General features: G+C 41.0%; 1 protein-coding gene and 1 long non-coding RNA gene across 3 annotated transcripts; both read left to right on the forward strand.

Moving 5' to 3' along the window:
• Positions 1-1,250: 1,250 nt before the first annotated feature.
• Positions 1,251-4,285, forward strand: LOC111329461 (uncharacterized). Of its 2 annotated transcripts, none has more exons than XR_002694712.2 (3): positions 1,251-1,426; positions 1,716-1,948; positions 2,943-4,285. It is a non-coding gene; the product is annotated as an uncharacterized LOC111329461 (long non-coding RNA). The 2 variants fall into 2 exon arrangements; XR_015997381.1 differs by lacking the exon at positions 2,943-4,285 and adding an exon at positions 2,290-2,707.
• Positions 4,286-7,779: 3,494 nt separating this feature from the next.
• LOC111329442 (solute carrier family 2, facilitated glucose transporter member 8) lies at positions 7,780-11,579 on the forward strand. Its single transcript, XM_022934149.2, has 4 exons — positions 7,780-8,119; positions 9,672-9,878; positions 10,027-10,330; positions 10,597-11,579. Exons 1-4 carry the CDS (start codon positions 7,922-7,924, stop codon positions 11,343-11,345), a joined length of 1,458 nt encoding a protein of 485 aa, XP_022789884.2. The 5' UTR covers positions 7,780-7,921; the 3' UTR covers positions 11,346-11,579.
• Positions 11,580-17,890: the final 6,311 nt, after the last annotated feature.

Here is a 17,890-nt window from a genome sequence, read left to right on the forward strand (position 1 = left end):
TTAATGTATATTCCGCGTAAGAGTAGATTCGTATGAAAATGGAACAACAATAGAAAAGTGTTGTCGCCATATATCTCGATACATTTTAATACTTGACAACTTATTCACTATGATCCTAGAGGGGGGCATTGGGGCTCCTGGGAAACCGCAAAACCGGAGAAGAAAAATAACGACGAAAAAAGGCAGCAAAACCGAAAACCGCATGCAAACCTGACAAAATCGCTACATTTTCATATTTAAAGGGGTCAAAAAGGAAAAACCGAAAACCGCATCAAGAGTTTTCGTGAAAACCAAAAACCGAATGCAAAAACACGTAAAATCCGCAAAACCGCTCTGAACATCAAAACCGAAAAACTGAACCTTTTTGGCCCAAAAACCGAAAAACCGATTCAAAAAACAATCATGTAAAGATGAAAATAAACAATTTTTAATATAAGAGAACAATCCCATCCGGAAACTCGATTTTCCTCTTATATTAAAAAACAATCAAAACCGCAAAACCGAAAATCCCAAAGTTCCCCTCATCCTAAGACAATTTTCACCCACAGCTATTGACTTGTAAAACAGTAACCTAAAATATTTATTACATAGGATTATTTTTCAAAGTAACTTGAGAATATTCTCGTTTGTATAGTTTACTTGTTTGCTTATCTCAAGAGAACCAAGCGTTTATTGACTTGTAGCAGATAGATTTGCGGTAGAGGTTCGGTTTCCAAAGCTATACCTCATTTTCCTTCGTAAGTTGTCTGTGCCGGCATAAACCTCTTAGATTATTTTTGGATACAAAATGGAGAAGTTCATCAGAAAAATCTTTGAGCCAGGAGTAGCATTCTAAACTTCTACAAATCACTTAGCAAGAAACACTTTGCACGAGCTAACACCTTATCGCTGGGTCTAGATCAGGCTGAGCCGTAAATTATCTTCGTGGCACGTGCGTGGATCCATTCCAGCTCACCTAACAGGGTTTATCCGCAGGAACCCAAATTAACGATAACTCACTTTTTTATTTTTATCATTTTACCTTGAACCAAAAATAACCCTCGACCTTACGAAGGTCACTTAGTTTACGAATCTCTTATTTATAAAGTTTTCATGAATTGATGTACTCACGGGTTCACATGACAAAGCAACTGCTATTTTTAACTCAAAACGTTGTTTCATTACATCACTCATCGTTTTCATCACATCCCATGAAAATCAACTGACAGAGGACGAAAAATATCCCAACAGTAGGTTATTGTTGTATCATAGTTGCCTGACACCAGGCTTTTAAGAAGGGATAAAGCAGATTACCAGAAAACACAGAGAGATAAAACTAATTTAAAAAAAAAGTGATAAAAGTGTGAGAGTATGTTTTTCTGCCGTTGGATGTCATTGCTAATATAAATTCATCGCGTTAGCGACTTTGATGCAAGCGAAAGAGAATGTAAGCGGATTTTCTCGGTCTTCGCCACTATTTAGCCTTCGATCTTGTCGAACCATTTGGAGGGAAGCATCGACGCTGGCTTTTTATTTCAATATAGTAATCAGCCAACTTTCAAATTTAAGGATATGGTCCGTTGAGACCTACATAGAAGGGCCCAGAGAAAGTGAAATCAATGGGATTTTCTTTCGAAGTTTTTCCCTAAAACGCAAATTTTAGACCGTCCAACATTCCTGTTTCGATCCTTTCAGCTCTAACTGGAGTTTAACGGCCTTCTTTCTTTTGCTTGTAGTCGTTAATTACGTTTGGTGCCATTGTTGGATGTTCTGTCAGTGTTCCGGTGATGGAAAGGTTTGGTCGGAAGTTTGTCACCTACTCTGAATTTCAGCCGTCTCTTTGACACCATGTTGTGCGCAATACCATTCGTTCTGAGATGGCTTCTCATTAGCTACGCTAAGGATGTTGAAATGCTTTACGCTGGACGGATCCTAACAGGCTTAGGATGTGGAGTACTGCAATAGTCCAGTAAGTATTTTATCGTTTGCAACATTTGTTTTATGAAGGATTCCGGCTAATTTTGCAAGCAGTTCTCACAGACTTGCTCAACAAAACTACCTTATTATAGAAAATTAACGCTGCGTGAATTTAACGCGAATTGTTAAAATTCGCGTTAATTTAAGTCGCGTTATTTTTGTTGAGCGTTAATTTCCGCGACGTGAATTAAGTGCAGCGTTAATTTCCGCGCTCTTAATTTCCAGTAATTTAACCCCAAGTTTAGAGCCTGTCCAGACATTCTGGACACTTAAAAAACATTAACTACAAGCTTTCTTTCTTTCCATTTACTCTTTATTTTTCATCTTTCACAGAAGATAAGGCGAAGGTTTACAAAATTTCGAGTTCATCTTTATCGTTTTCGCTGTCAGAAGTGATGACAATATCTTCTCCTTTGATTTCGGCCAAGATAGATTTCGAATCGTCAACATAGTCTTTCTCGACAAAGTTTAAGACTTCCTCTGTTCTCTTTTTCAAAATCGCCAGACCTCTCGCACTGCTCCACTGGACAGAAACGACCATTGGTATTTCAAGGCCTCCTTGAATTAGTGGCGATCTTTTCGGCTTCACTGAAATAACTCTTCCTGTAAATTTGGCTCCTCTTTCCAAAGCATACTACACATAACAGCTCAGTTATTTTGATACGTGACCAACAACCACATGGCTCAGTTTTGTCCAGTTGTAAATTTTTTGGTATCCAGTGTTGAAATGAATTTGTTCCAGATGTCACCACCAACTGTGTCTTAATCGCGTTAATTTCCTTTATTGTGAAATTCTACCTCCTCTTTCGCGTTAATTTTCTTTATTCGAAACTCGTTTTTCATTAAATTCGCGTTAATTTAAGTCGCGTTAATTTCCAACACCTTAATTTGATGGAGCGTTAATTTCCTATAATAAGGTAGGCCAATACACATGCAATATTATAACAAAACCAAAGTAAAACCAGCACTCTGATTGGTCAATCTAGTGTCCACCATTTGCCCAAGGGTGTAAGCTGCTCTGCTGACGACCAGCACTAACATTGAGCCCTTTATTAGCCTTCACAATGAGTCACTTGTGTCGCTGGAAATGGCTCAGGCTTTTATAGCTGAAGTTACCCCGGCACTGCTCCTTATTTTGATGATCGCCTTACCAGATTCCAACCGCTGGCTGCGAGGGAAGAATTTCGACAATGAGACTATATGGATGCTGATGTTCGAGGAGAGTGCACTATCGTTAAGGCTAATCTAGGTGAGGCCAATGATGCGTCAGTCACTAATTTTTAAATCAATCCTTCAGGCGGCTAGTGTGTCAGCTAATAATGTCTGCAGCGAAGACAATTTTTATCAGGCCTTATTTTCGCCACCGCTCATGTAGTGCTCATCACTACATATATATCGCTCTCGTATTCATTTTTTTTGTATGATTTTCATAGCGGAGCTCTCAGCGTTCGAAGCGCGCTGCGTTGCCTTTTACTTCTACAAAATAGTAATAAATAAGAAGATAGATAGTGAAAGACTGCATGCGGCTACTGGTATAGCACAACTTTTGTAGCATTGAAAAGAACTTCAAGTATAATAATGAGGTAGTGTTGCAGAATATTTTCACACATGCAAGACAGAAAACCTGCAGCATTCCACGTATTTATACTGAAGTAACCTGTTCCTCAGGAAAAGATGGTTTAAGAACACATCGTCTAATTTTCATTCAACCAATAATGAAAATGTTAATATGGATTACAATTATAGTAACATAATGATAATTCAAAGGGAATAACTCGAAAGTCTCGTGGTTCCCCCATTCCCTCGGCTCTAACAATGATTACTTACGCCTCTTTTATATTTTCTCGCTAATTGGAAATACTTTTTCTCATTTTATTGCAAATCCAGTTTTTGAGACTTTTGTAATAGGATATTCCGTCATTCTGCGTCTTTAGATATCATTTAGATATTAGTTATCAGAGGAGGTTGACACGTTACAGAAAAATCGGTGAAGCAAGCAGTCATACCTAGTGACATCAAGAGAAGATATAAGAAAAGCCCATACGATTCTGGCATGCAGCGGTAAGCGAACATCAAGGCGAAATTGGATTGAAAAGAAAATGGCGACCAGATAAATAGTACCATTACACGGGGATATATGAAAGAGACGGCGAAGTAATTGAACTTTAATCAAGTTCTATAGTGTCTCGTAAACTGAAAGCAGTAAATTAAGAGGAATAAAGGCTGATATTTTCTAAAGAAACTGTTTGGGGCTGCGTCAGTGGGGGTAACGAAATAATTTCAATGTATCGACAAAGTTGAAATGGTAAATTGGCCACCGTTACGATTAGAAAAGCTGACGTTTCGAGCGTTAGCCTTTCGTCGGAGCGAAAGACGAAGGACTAACGCTCGAAACGTCAGCTTTTATAATCGTAACGGTGGCCAATTTACCATTCCAGCTTTGTTGATATATTCAAATTAGTAAATTAAGAGGCCCTAGTGTTAGAACACGCGTGGCAACTAGCAAACGAAACACAACGATAAGGTAGAAACCTAAGCTACACAATAAAAATGGGATAATAAACGAATTACCAAAATTTCCACGCGACCACGAGGGCGCGAAATCCTTGATTAAAATGCACAAAACATAGATAACCAATGGCTAGAAAGTCCTATAGCAAGCTAATATTGAAAACTTACATATCGGTCCTGCAACACCGATGGCACGCAGTACTAAAAACTTGATCGACCACAACGGCAAAGAAAAGGAACTACAACTACCACAGGGGGCCCACACAAGCGGCGTGTCTGGTCGTTTGTTCGAAATATAAAGAAATGTATGGGAGAATATTGAAGAGTCGTAATATCGTAAACTTATATTAAGGAATGTCTATGTTAAGGCTCAAAATAAATGTAAATCTACTTCACTTTCCGTGTATTGTCGTTTCTGTGGTTCTATGGTCTCCTTCTTATACAATGGTCTCCTTCTTATTTATTCTGAATTTCTTGTTATTGGATCGAGACAACAGTTGCTGAAAATTGATCCCTGTTCAGTCCGTGTTGGCATGATCGATATTAAACATGTCAAAGTAGAGCGCAATCTGGGTGCCTGGTTCGACTCCAATTTTTCTATGTCGACCGACATTTCTAATGAATAAAAGCTGATAGTTTCGAAAGAAACTGTTTGGGGCTGCGTCGGTGGGAGTAACGAAATAATTTGGATATATCAACAAAGTTGAAATGGTAAATTGGCCACCGTAACGATTACAAAAGCTGACGTTTCGAGCGTTAGCCCTTCGTCGGAGCGAATAGAGGAATTTTGGGTTGTGTGTGCTTTTAAAGGAAGAAAACGGAGCTACGTTATTGGTGGGAACATGGCAACGAGAAAAACAAGAGTAAATTAGTGGAATGAAAAGCGTTCGTTCATCCCTGTGGGATTTAGACTGCCGGTTTGAAAGATGAGCTTTTTTTCAAGATTTTTACGGCTTTCCGTGCTACCTAAGTGTAAGGAAAGACCGCAGATTGCCATATGTTGCTTAGAATGATTAGGTAAATTAAAATGTCTAGCGACTGGTTTCGATGTGTCCTTGTCATTCCTTTCCACGTCTCGAAGGTGTTCTCGGAATCGGTCACCTAGTCTTCTGTCTGTTTCGCCGATGTATATCTTTTTGCAATAAGTGCAATTTATGCAATAGATTTCTAAGTCTTGTAGTGCGGTATTTTTCTGGTTACATAAAATCAAGAGAATAAGCTACTTTCTGCCGAGAGAAAAATTAGAAATGATATTGCATGCCTTTGTTACAAGTAGAATTGATTATTGTAATGGACTTCTCTATGGGCTACCGGACTGTGAATTAGCTAAATTACAAAGAGTGCAAAACGCTGCAGCCAGGCTACTTGTGTCATGTAAAAAGAATGACCACATTACGCCAGTTTTGATAAATTTACACTGGTTACCAGTAAGATATAGAATTAATTTTAAAATTTTATTGCTTACTTTCAAAGCCATCAATGGCATGGCACCTAGCTACATCATTGATTTAACTAATATTAGGACTATTACGCGCTATTCGCTGCGTTCTAATGAAGGTGTTTTATTAAAACATCCATCGCGGAAAATGAAAAAATCATTTGGTGACAGATCCTTTAGCGTGGCTGCGCCCACTTTATGGAATGCTCTTCCCGTAAGCCTCCGCATGATCACATGTATTTCTACTTTTAAGTCAAATCTTAAAACTTATCTTTTCAAATTAGCTTTTAATACTTCTTAGATGCGTATATATAAATAATTGATGTAATGTTTATATTATAGATTTTTAATACTTGTACAATTTTAGGTTAATTATTATTGTAATGCGCTTTTGATCACCTGGTATGTTAAAAGGCGCACTATAAATCGATCAGTTATTATTATTATTATTATTATTATTATCATTATTATTATTATTACAGTAAAGTAACACTCAACGCAAAATCTACCAAATCGCTCAAATTCGCCATTTAGAACCACAGAAACGACAATACACAGCAAGTGAGGTAGGTTTACATTTATTTTGAGCCTTAACATAGACATTCCTTGATATAAGTTTACGATATTACGACTCTTCAATATTCTCCCATACATTTCTTTATATTTCGAACAAACCACCAGATACGCCGCTTGTGTAGGCCCCCTATGCAACTACGCGACACGGAGAATACCAAAACCGAGAAAGTTACGTGAAATTGAAACCTAAAGATCAAAGGGTAAAATCGTAGTCAAACTGTAACGCACTGTCACGCAATTACACGGCGTACCCTGACCCGCTTTTCACATGTGTATACCCTTCGATCGACCGGTGATATGTTAACTCGAAGTCGTTTACCGTTGCTCTTCAATTTTGACTTATTTTCCCAAACCAAATATCATTCATGCTCGATAGAATATATCAACTGATACTGACATCATACACTACATCTGAAGAAAAAACATTCCCCATCTTCGAAAAAATCCGTTTAAGATATCAAGAACATTAACGAGGGTCTTCAACTGCTTGAAATTACCGCTGACTAGAATGAGTGTTGATCAAGTTTTGAGAACATCGTCCCTCGGTTCTAGACCCCGTCTATTTCCTCAATTCCACCCCTACCCCCCCCCCACCCCCCTACCCGGACGGACTTGAATAGTCTCATTGACAGGCAGTGCGTGGATTTTCATTAAAATGAAGGCTAGAAAGTAAACTAACTGGAGTTCCGCTTTTAGGCTTGGCAAAATCTTTATATTGGTGATAATCTCACAAGGGAGAATTTTAAACCATATCAAAATTACAATGTAGAAATTACCACATCCGAAATAAGAATTCTCGTTGCAAATACTACCCGATAACAAAGCAATGGTACCTTGCGTGAGCACTAACACAGCCGTGCTTAAAGCTTTCCACGCGGAAAAAACAGTCAAATGTAAACGCATAAAGGCTGATAGTTTCTAAAGAAACTGTTTGGGGCTGCGTCGGTGGGAGTAACGAAATAATTTGGATATATCAACAGAGTTGAAATGGTAAATTGGCCACCGTAAAGATTACAAAAGCTGACGTTTCGAGCGTTAGCCCTTCGTCGGAGCGAATAGCGGAATTGTGGGTTGTGTGTACTTTAGAAGGCAGAAACCACCAATAACGTAGCTCCATTTTCTGTCTTTAAAAGCACACACAACCCACAATTCCTCTATTCGCTCCGACGAAGGGCTAACGCTCGAAATGCGAATGAAGAAGTAACTCAACATTCTGTTTACACGCTGTCAGAACGAGAGATATCACGCGTCACTCCAACTAAGCGTTAAATAACATCAATAACAAAGGCTGGAAAGGTGTCTGCGTGATGCTGCTGATCACGTGCCTTCGATTACACAATGGCACCGGCTCACGGCTTGCAGCACCTGATCCGCTTCAGAAAATTGAGCCTTTTCTATCGAAAGAGGCATTGATCATAGCAGAGTTAGGAAAAAAACAACATGCACTCGCAATCCAATGAAATGAGTGCGATTCAAGAAAGAGTTGGCAGATCAATCCTTGCAACCTTTATTGCAGCTCTTGGCCCGGTCAGCTTTGGGTTTTGTCTGGGATATTCATCGTCCGCGTTGCTGGATTTGCAGAGCACAGATGCTCTCTCTGCAGTTCGTTTATCTGACGATCAGGCATCTTGGTTTTCTGTAAGTTGAGCATTATTTGTATATTTTTTTATATGCCACTATGAGTACTCCAGAATTATGTCGTGTGCGTGCGGGTGTGTTGTTTTAATATGTCGCGTAATGGCTGAATTTGTAGCGCTGGATCTGGACTAGACTTAACTTTTAAACAGTATCAGTAAAAGAATTTTAAAAAAATTCAAGTCTAGGCGAAAAGGTAAATAGAAAGGAAAAATTGTTAAGCCCTCGGTAAAACCAATCACGCCTCTGGCTTAGCCGAGCAAGTCTTTTCTTTTTTTTTTTTTCCTTGTATTACGGTGACTTTGCCAAAGGAGGCCCTTTTGCCTGTTTGATATCCCAAAATACAATACATTTCGCTTATTTTGTTTCTCTGTGGCCGGCGCCGGGCCTGTCTGTTCGATAACTGAAGAACACATGACCCTCATGAGACTCACATGAGTTCACGATGGGATCCATTTGCAAATGATGTGGATCATTACTTTTAGAACAAAACAGTTGTTAAAAAATCCACAAGGCATTGTTTCATCTGATGTGCAGCGACAAGACAATGAAGTGAAACCCTTGATACCATTTGTAGTAGCAATTGTAGAAGACAAAATAACTTTTACATAAATCTCATCCTAACGTAAATTGTACACTTGACTCCTTCGATGTCGTCCGCAATTGATTCTTCAGTAGATTAGTAGCCACGGAGTCACGCCATGACCGATGGACTAGATTTTCTAAGTCTGCATAAAGCGTTTATTCTTAGTCTCCTTCATATCTCGTTCTTAAGTTTTTATAAGCCATTTGTATGAGTAAAGGCATATTTTTTGGACGGAGGAAGGAAAATTGTGCGCATCGTGGAACGACTCTTTATGGCGTGACCTGCCTCCTTAAGAAAGATAGCGTTAGCTTCATGAATTACATGCAATGTCAATGCTAGGAGGGGGCTAGTGGAAATAGATAACAGCAAAAATTTCTTGTTTCTTGTATTCATCGCATAGAGCAACTTGTTACGCGACCTTAAAGAGATGGACAAAATCATAATTCTGGTCAAGACCGCCGGTCAAATATATTTCGAAGAACATCAAAATAACCACACTCTAAGTGAAAATGATTCCCTCTAGTGGGGACTTGCAATAAATATTCACCTTTTGTGCTTGAATATAAAGGTATATCTTAAGGGCGACTTTGTTAGAAATAAGATTAAAAATCGTAAATTCTTTGATGAATCTTTTGCAATGCAGCGCAGCAGTTTCGATCAATCTAATCAGGCCGACTTCTGTCTATTGTTTATAAGCCAGATGTCGAGGTAACTAGGCACATCCAATTAGTGAGGGAATGTCCCTGAGCTGTAGGCTTTTTCAGAACTTCTTTAGTCAGCAATTGGATCTCTATACTTTGAACGAGCTTTGCATATGAGGCTAAGCGTTGGACTTTTGTAGTAGGAGAGGGGTATTACCACCATTTGGATCATCCAATTAGACTTACACGCTGTTTATTACCCTTATACCATGATTGTCGTACTTGAGTTTCATGCCTTTGAGATACATTCTTGTAAATTTGTCTTTAGTCCTTAGTTACTATTGGAGCTATATTCGGAAGTGTCATTGGTGGATGGGCGATTGACAAACTTGGTCGGAAAGGTACCATTATGTTTTGCGCGGTTCCACTTGTTCTGGGTTGGCTTCTCATTAGCTACGCTAAGAATGTTGCCATGCTTTACGCTGGTCGGATCATTACAGGCCTGGGCTGTGGTGCAGTCTCACTGACTGTCCCGGTATGTCTGTGGATTAGAGTGTGTATAAGTTAGCGTTGATGTAACTGTGTTAACATATTTCAATTTATCGTAAGAAAGTTTTCATTAGTCACGGAAATTAATTAGGCAATTTCACATTGCCCTGTTAATGCAATATTTTGTTTTTTAGGTCTACATTGCTGAAATTTCAGCTGCAAGGATACGTGGTACACTTGGGTCTGTCAACAATTTGGCCATAACTATTGGCCTTATTCTAGCTTATGTGGCGGGTGTCTTTTGTCACTGGAGATGGCTGGCTTTCATTGGTGCAATTCCTCCTATTCTGCAAATTATTCTTATTTTTCCTGTGCCGGAGACTCCTCGTTGGTTGCTGGGAAAGAACCGTGAAAGTGATGCGCTAGAATCCTTGTCATGGTTAAGAGGTCCTGATGCAGACATCGAACAAGAATGTATCACTATCAAAGAGACCATTGGTGAGACATTTTTATTTCAAAAAGAGAGGGGATTGGAAGTTACTGTATTAAGCGACGCTTTTAACCCAGGAGTAGCAGTTGGGTAATTAATGAAATGAATAGCTTACTATCAATGTGTCCCTTCACCATTGCGAGTGAATAGGGCTGCTGAAGCCGGATCGAAAGTTTAAAAAAGGTTTACTGCGAGAGCTGCTACGCAACCTTAATTCTATCTTATACATATGAAGAGACTGAAGATAAACTTTCTTATTTTATTTTTGTGACAGATCGTCATGATGAGCTTCATCTAAGGGAATTGTTGTCGCCAGAGATCGCCAAGCCCCTTGCAATCAGCGTCGGGTTGATGGCGCTCCAGATGCTCTCTGGAGCGGACGTAGTGGAGTTTAACGCTGCAGGCATTTTTGCAACTGCAGGCTTTTCAAATGGAAAGCTTGCAGCTATTACTGTCGGCTTGGTACAGTTCGTGGCTGCAGGCTTGGGATGTGTTCTCATGGACAAAGCGGGCCGCAGAATTCTCCTGTGGTCTGCTGCACTTGGAATGTGTGTGTCGCTTGTGACCCTTGGTGTGTACTTCCAGATCTACATTCCTCCGAAAGATGGAACATCAACATCCGACGCCGTCTCCTTGCTCAATTATATCAGCCACTCTGTCCCAGCGAAAGACATTTCGTGGCTGTCAATCTTGTGTATTGTTATATTTAACCTGATGTTCTCCCTTGCATGGGGACCGGTCCCATGGCTTGTGATGGCGGAAATAAATCCCATGCGTGTTCGTGGCTTTGCTTGTAGCTTGGCAACTTTGACAAACTGGTCAATGGCGTTTGTTGTCACGTATACATATAACTCCATGGTTAATACTCTTACCATGCAAGGAACCTATTGGGTTTATGCAGGCATTTCTTTCCTAGGTTTTCTTTTCGTCTATTTCATTTTGCCCGAGACAAAAGGGAAGACATTGGAGGAAATAGAGGCCATCTTTAGTAAAGATAAACGCGACTATGAAAGGATTGACTGAACATTTGATAAAAAGGAACTTATATTGATAAAATGCGGTCTATGTTACTAATCATTTTTCGTTTCCAATAAGAAACTGAGTTATGCCATATCTGATTTGTAAACTATGAAAACAGAGATAAGTTTGTTTCTAAAACTACAACAAATTCTTTGACTCTGTAAGAGATCTATCAAATATACCGGCAGAAAATTATAAGTTTATAATTCGAAAATACAAAATTCTTTTCAACTTAAGAAGATCAGACAAGTTGTAGGTTGAAAATACAGAATTTCCTGAGGATGCACCCTATACTGAACTTGCAGACAGGAGATTTGCGATCGTTAAGAGAACAGAACTTGTATTTGCTCATGGTTGGCATGTAGCGGGAAATCACAAAATTTTCCAAATAAAAGCAGAAAAGCAGATCTTGTGTTCATCCGAGGTGCCTTGCTAAGTATAATTTTAAACCAGAAACTAAAAATATTACACCAGATCTTTCCCTTCGTCAAATGCTAAGTCGGAGATCAAACTAAGGGAACATCTCATTATCTAAACACTAATGAGATATCGGGTGAGCTTTCGCGCGAAAACGTGATATCTCCACGTTAAAAAGAACCCCATTACCATGGTTACACAATAAATCGCGCCTTTTGCGGCAATGGTGAAACGGTTTGGTTCTTTATTGGTGTTTATAGTAAATATAATACTACATGGCGCTTGGAGATACGAAACTTCTCTTCTCGTGTTGAAGAAAACATTTCAACACTCTGAGAGAAATTTCATATCTCCGCGTGGCCAAGTATTATCCTCTATTTATTATAATATATTTATTATAATTTCAGAGCTGAGCAAAGAGTTTCCAGCAATCTGATTGGTCGAGCGGTTCCTTATATGACGCTATATAAACCGCTCCACGCGGTTTATATCAAATGTTAAAATTAAATGTCAATAAATGTTACTAAAATGTTATAATTTTAGAAATTTCTCTGCTGTTAAGCTCTGAAATTATACTAAAACAATTATCGGTGAATGTTGTCCAATAATCCCCGAGACTTCGTCTCGGGGATTATTCGACGATATTCACCTCGTCTTCGGCGAATAATTTTTAAATGATTTGCTTTTATCAACTGAGTTGATCATGTAAATTGGTCACCGTGATTAGTTTTAATAAGTGATGTTTCCAGCGTTAGCCCTTCGTCTTTAATAAACAATAATAATAAATGATAAATAATTTAGTAATGGAAATTCCACTGGGCAGTCCTTCTTTGTCCACTGTTTCCAGATCGAATTGGAATTTGGAATATTGGCGTTTGCGGAGGAAGGAAAACCGGAGGACCCGGAGAAAAACCCTCGGAGCAAGGACGAGAACCAACAACAAACTCAACCCACATGTGACGCCAGTTCCGGGAATCGAACCCGGGCCACAGTGGTGGGAGACGAGTGCTCTTACCACTGCGCCATCCCTGCTCCCTGCTCTGACGAAGGACTACTGCTCGAAACGTCAGCTTCAATTTCTGAGGTGGCCAATCAGTATATGATCAACTCACTTGTTAAAACTCTTGTAATACTCTCTCGAGACATCGACACAGCACGACATTGTTTCCAGAAATTTATCCCCTATCGTCAACATGATATCAGCCAGCAGCGACGTTGGAACAGATCAAAGGGATCAAAACAAAAATAACCATGCATGAAACTACCCAAGATCTATTTTAAAATGCTCTGAAAGGCATCAGTGAAGCGGAGAAAATCGGTCACGAAAATCGATTACCACACTGATGAACACTACTTTAGGAATCATAATTGTTCACTTCTCATGTAATGCTCTCTCTAGATCCTCCGCTATGTAAGCAAAAGGTCCGAGGTCAGTAAGTTCAGTTTTGTAGCTTACTCTCGGGATATACAAGCATCATTTGAAGACCTAGATAGAGCCCTTGAATTCTTGAATTCATTGGAGTGATTAGCACCAATTCTCTCTTAACATCACCACCCCCCTCCCCCCTGAATCAAACTTATAGGTCGTGAGAATAAAGGAAGAAACGCAACGATCATCAATAAAGTAAGCGCTTGGTTGTTGAAGAAATTCTGCTCCCTAATGAAGGAAATGAATGGTGAACAGCAGGGACAATATAAACTGCGATGTCGCTAGGGGTGTAAAGTAAATGGACCGTATTACTCTTGTCATAGTTTCAAAAAAGCCAAACTCGCTTTTGTAACGTGATGATCAATTGTTTAACTCTCGTCTAATAAAACAGTTTTACACCGTACAGCAGTATGCATACTCTCCTTGCTGTATTCCAAAATCCCTGATGGAAATGGCAAGGAAAATATGTTTTACAACTAGCTCGTCATGTGATTGGAAAACTTCTAACATTCTTAAAAAAAGAACCTTCTGAAGTGAACTTTTCAGCGTAAAGCGTGTAAGATTTAGAAAGAAATAAACAAGGAGAGGGTTGTAAGGTATTTTGTTGCATACTGCTTTAATCACGCGAAATAACTAAGACAACAAACAGTAACGTTCTCCTCAATTGTCGTTTTTCACCGTCTCGTTTTCCTTGGGGCATCCTTTTCTCTTTTTTATTCCGATAATAATCACCTGGGCTAGTCCCAGTTACTCTCGTCCTGCTTGCTACACACTCCCCCCCACCCCCACGAAAAAAAATGTCATCCCGACATTACAGAATATAAAACACGACCAGTCATCCTGGTGATAACTTTGGGGGGGGAGGGTGGTCCCGACTTCAAACTGCATACAGTTCAATCATCCGTAGTGCTTGTTGAGTTTCTGTTTGACAATAATAGGGAAACTAGTAAGAATTTAACACAGTTCTGTTCGCCTATGATTAATACGTGGAGCGATCAGATGCGACAATAACAGTGTTCAGCGCTGGTGTATCCATACGGGCTGTGGTCTGTGGTATATACTGCAACTGCGAGATACACGGGATTTGTGGGGTGTGGTAAGGTATGAGGCAATGGCCGATGGTCTGGTAAGGAGATGTAACTGGAGGGCCTTGGATCGAAGTTACTACTGGCTGTAGACGCGTATACTCTGCATTGGTGTGTCACAAAGTACTCTATATCACGGTACATATGTGGCCAGTAGAAGCGGAACCTTGCCAGTTCGGCAATTCTCTCCACACCTAGGTGTCCCATTTCAGTGTGCAGTTCATTGAGGGCCAATGGGATAAAGGCGTAGAACTAGCTGGATTCTAGAGGCTGTTATTCGTCTCAGGATACCCTGTTCATCAACTTCCAGTCTCTTCCATTCTCTCACAGGGTTGGCAGCGCCTTGAGGTGCATTCTGCAGTTGGCCTCTACCCGGTTTAATACCATGGGTCTTTAGCTTGTAGTAGGTGGTGTAACGTATTGCGTTCTCCGATTGTTGTGTTTCTTTAATCTCCCGTGGGCTAAAGGGTTTCAGATGCAGGTCCTTTAATGTGGGTTCAGGGGTAGTCATGTCAGCGGAAATAGCAGTTACCCATGGGGTGGTACCCTTTGCCTGTTCCCTAACGGCTACCATAGTTGCTTCAAGAACATCTTTGGGGACTTCTTCGGTGCACTCTTGCACGTATTCATCAATATCTAATGGCATTCTTGACAAAATGTCTGCATCTACATTGGATTTGCCCGGTCGGTACTTGATTGTAAAGTTGTAGTCTGCTAACTCAGCCACCCACAGATGTCCCGTGGCATTCAGCTTTGCGGATGGCATCACATATGTTAGTGGGTTATTGTCAGTGAAGACAACAAAAGACGGAACGTAGAACAGGTAATCTCTGAATTTGTCAGTGATCGCCCACTTTAGGGCCAAAAATTCTAATTTCCCGGAGTGTAAGTGGTAGTTGCGTTCCGCAGGTGTCAATATTCTTGAGCCGTATCCAGCAGCACTCAGTGTGCTTCCTTGTTCCTGGTAGAGCACCATCCCAAGTCCTTCACCTGAAGCATCTGTGTGTAGTACAAACGGGAATTGAAAATTAGGATAAGCGATTATTCCCGGTTGCATTAGCCGGTCAATTAGGGAGTTTAATCGCTCTTGGTGTTTTTCATTCCAAGCAATTTTGTAATTTGACGGCAGCGGTCCTTTCGGAGGTAAAGACTTAGACTTTGAGTGTTCTTGCGGTCTCCTGGCTTTGTGGAACAGCTAGTTGTTGCCGTCTTTGGCTGACAACAGGTCATATGGTGGTTTGGCTAGTCTGGAGAAGTCCCTAATATAATTACCGTAATAACTGATGAAACCTAGGAGTTTACGTGGTGTGCCAATGGTTTGCGGTTTAGTTTCTTTAAGGGCTGCTACTGCTGCAACATCAGCAGGGTCCATTGTGTAACCATCCGCCGAGACTATTTTTCCTAAGTAACGAACACGGGGCTTACACAATTCACATTTCTTTGGCTTCAACTTAATGCCATGCTCCTGCAAACGTCTAAGCACTTTTCTCAGGTTGTCTACATGTTCACAGAATTTTCCGCTATACACGAGGATGTCATCGAGATAAGGGATGCATATTTCATCACGTAGACCATCCAGGCATTTCTCCATATACCTCTGGTAGGCTGCTGGTGCGTTTTCAAGGCCGAGTGGAATGCGGTTCCACTGGTATAAACCCGAAGGGTTAATGTAAGCTGTCAGGCGTCGATGCTCTTCGGCTACAAATCCCTGGTGGTACGCCCTCCCCTGGTCTAACACCGAGAAGTAGCTGTTTCCGCTGAGGCTATTCAAGATGTCTTGGATGCGTGGGATAGGGTGACGATCATCTCGGGTTTTGCTGTTCAGTTGTCTATAGTCAACACATAATCTAAGACTGCCATCTTTCTTGCGCACGCACACCACTGGGGATGAGTGTGGTGAGTTCGAGTTGCTTATCCAACCACGGTTGATCATATCCTGCAGGTATGATTTCACCTCGCCGTATACGGGCTTTAGAATTGAATTGTATGTTTTTCTTACTGGGTCATTGTCCACTAGATTGATTTCCAATTCCAAGTCTTCAACACATCCAATGTCATCATTCTCCATAGCAAAGGCTCTACATTCTTCCCTCGACATCTCCCTGACAATCTCCTGTTGACCACATGATAAATGACTCAAGTCTACTGGGGGGAATCCACTACAGGTTATCTTGTTCGGGCCTACTAAGTTTTGCCTCATACTTGATTGGCTCATTCTTGGCCCTGGTACATTCCAACCGTTTTTTCTCGGTCTCAACTGGTAATGGCATAACGGATTGCACCAACTGTATAGTGCCAAGTTCTGTTCGCTTTCGTAGAGTAATCCCTTGTTCAGTGTTGTTGGATACTGGGATATATATATGACTCGAAGAACCTGGTTTAATGTGGTGTAGACAGCCCTTGACCTCCAACCCAACAGACCATGCCCCTTCCTCTTTGGGTTCAAACACAACGGGTAGGTCTTCCTCCAGTGGCCCAAAATGTACTTGGCACTTGACTTCTGCAGTTCCCCCTACTGCAATACGTGTGTCTTGTTTGCCAACTCTGAGTACTGAAGTATCAGGCTCACGGTCATGGGATTGGATGAGGTCAACCAGCATTCTTGCTTCCCCTTCTTTCAGAAATGGGAGTGAATTCTTTACCATTTGGGATAGTACTTCGTGGGCATTGGGGTCACTACTCCTCTTTATAACCTCTTCAATGACATTGAAACCAATAATGAGATGCTCCTGGTTATCTTGACTTCCTATTAGTATAGGTATTGTTAATGGTTCTGAGGGCCCATTCTCCCCAGCCATCTGGAGCCCCAGCCATCTGGAGCCCCAGCCACCTGGAGCTCCACCTCAATCCAGCCGTCACACTCGATTTTTGTGCCGTTCGCAGCTTGTAGACTTAAATCATCTTCCCCCAGTAGCTCAATTCTGTCCCTGACTGGCTTATTCGGCAAGTTGACTTCTTTCCAGCACTTTGACGGAACACAAACCTGGTCTCCGGTATCCCAGAGGGCACTAACTTTCTTCCCTTGGACCAAACAAGAGACTATGCTTTTTCGTCCGACAAATTTAGTGAGTTTTGAGCGTTGTCTTGGGGTTAGGTGTGATGGGAATGACGTTTTCAGTGCTTTAGCAACTGCCATGGGCTCCCTTTCCCTCCGTACAACATCACTAATGGCCTGGAAGAGTGTCTTATTTATCATCCCAATGTTCCCTCTGACAGAATTTTGAGCAGTAATAGCTGGTATGGCATCGCGAGCAGCGCAGGTATCCTCCTGCCCAGTCCTCCCCCTTTCCACAGTTTACACATTGTTGGGATTGCTTGTGGGTCTGAGGGGTTGCTCCCTGCCCCGTGGGGGCAACCCTGACTCGTTTTCCGGGAAGTTTGCTAGGTTGAAGTTTCCCCGACTCGGCTTCAGACACTGGTATCTTAAGTGGCCAACACCACCACAATTGAAACAGTTGTTGCAACAGGTACCTCTGCCTTGTCTTTCACAGCTCCAGCATCCCCTGGGTAAAACCCTTCCTTGTCCCACAGGCTTGTACTGTAGGTTGATGCTTGTACTACCTCGTTTTTCTATACCCTCCCGGATAGCAGCCAGTTCTGCTTTCAACTCCTTAACT

This window comes from Stylophora pistillata, chromosome 2 (genome assembly GCF_964205215.1).
Source record: "Stylophora pistillata chromosome 2, jaStyPist1.2, whole genome shotgun sequence".
NCBI lineage: Eukaryota > Metazoa > Cnidaria > Anthozoa > Scleractinia > Pocilloporidae > Stylophora > Stylophora pistillata.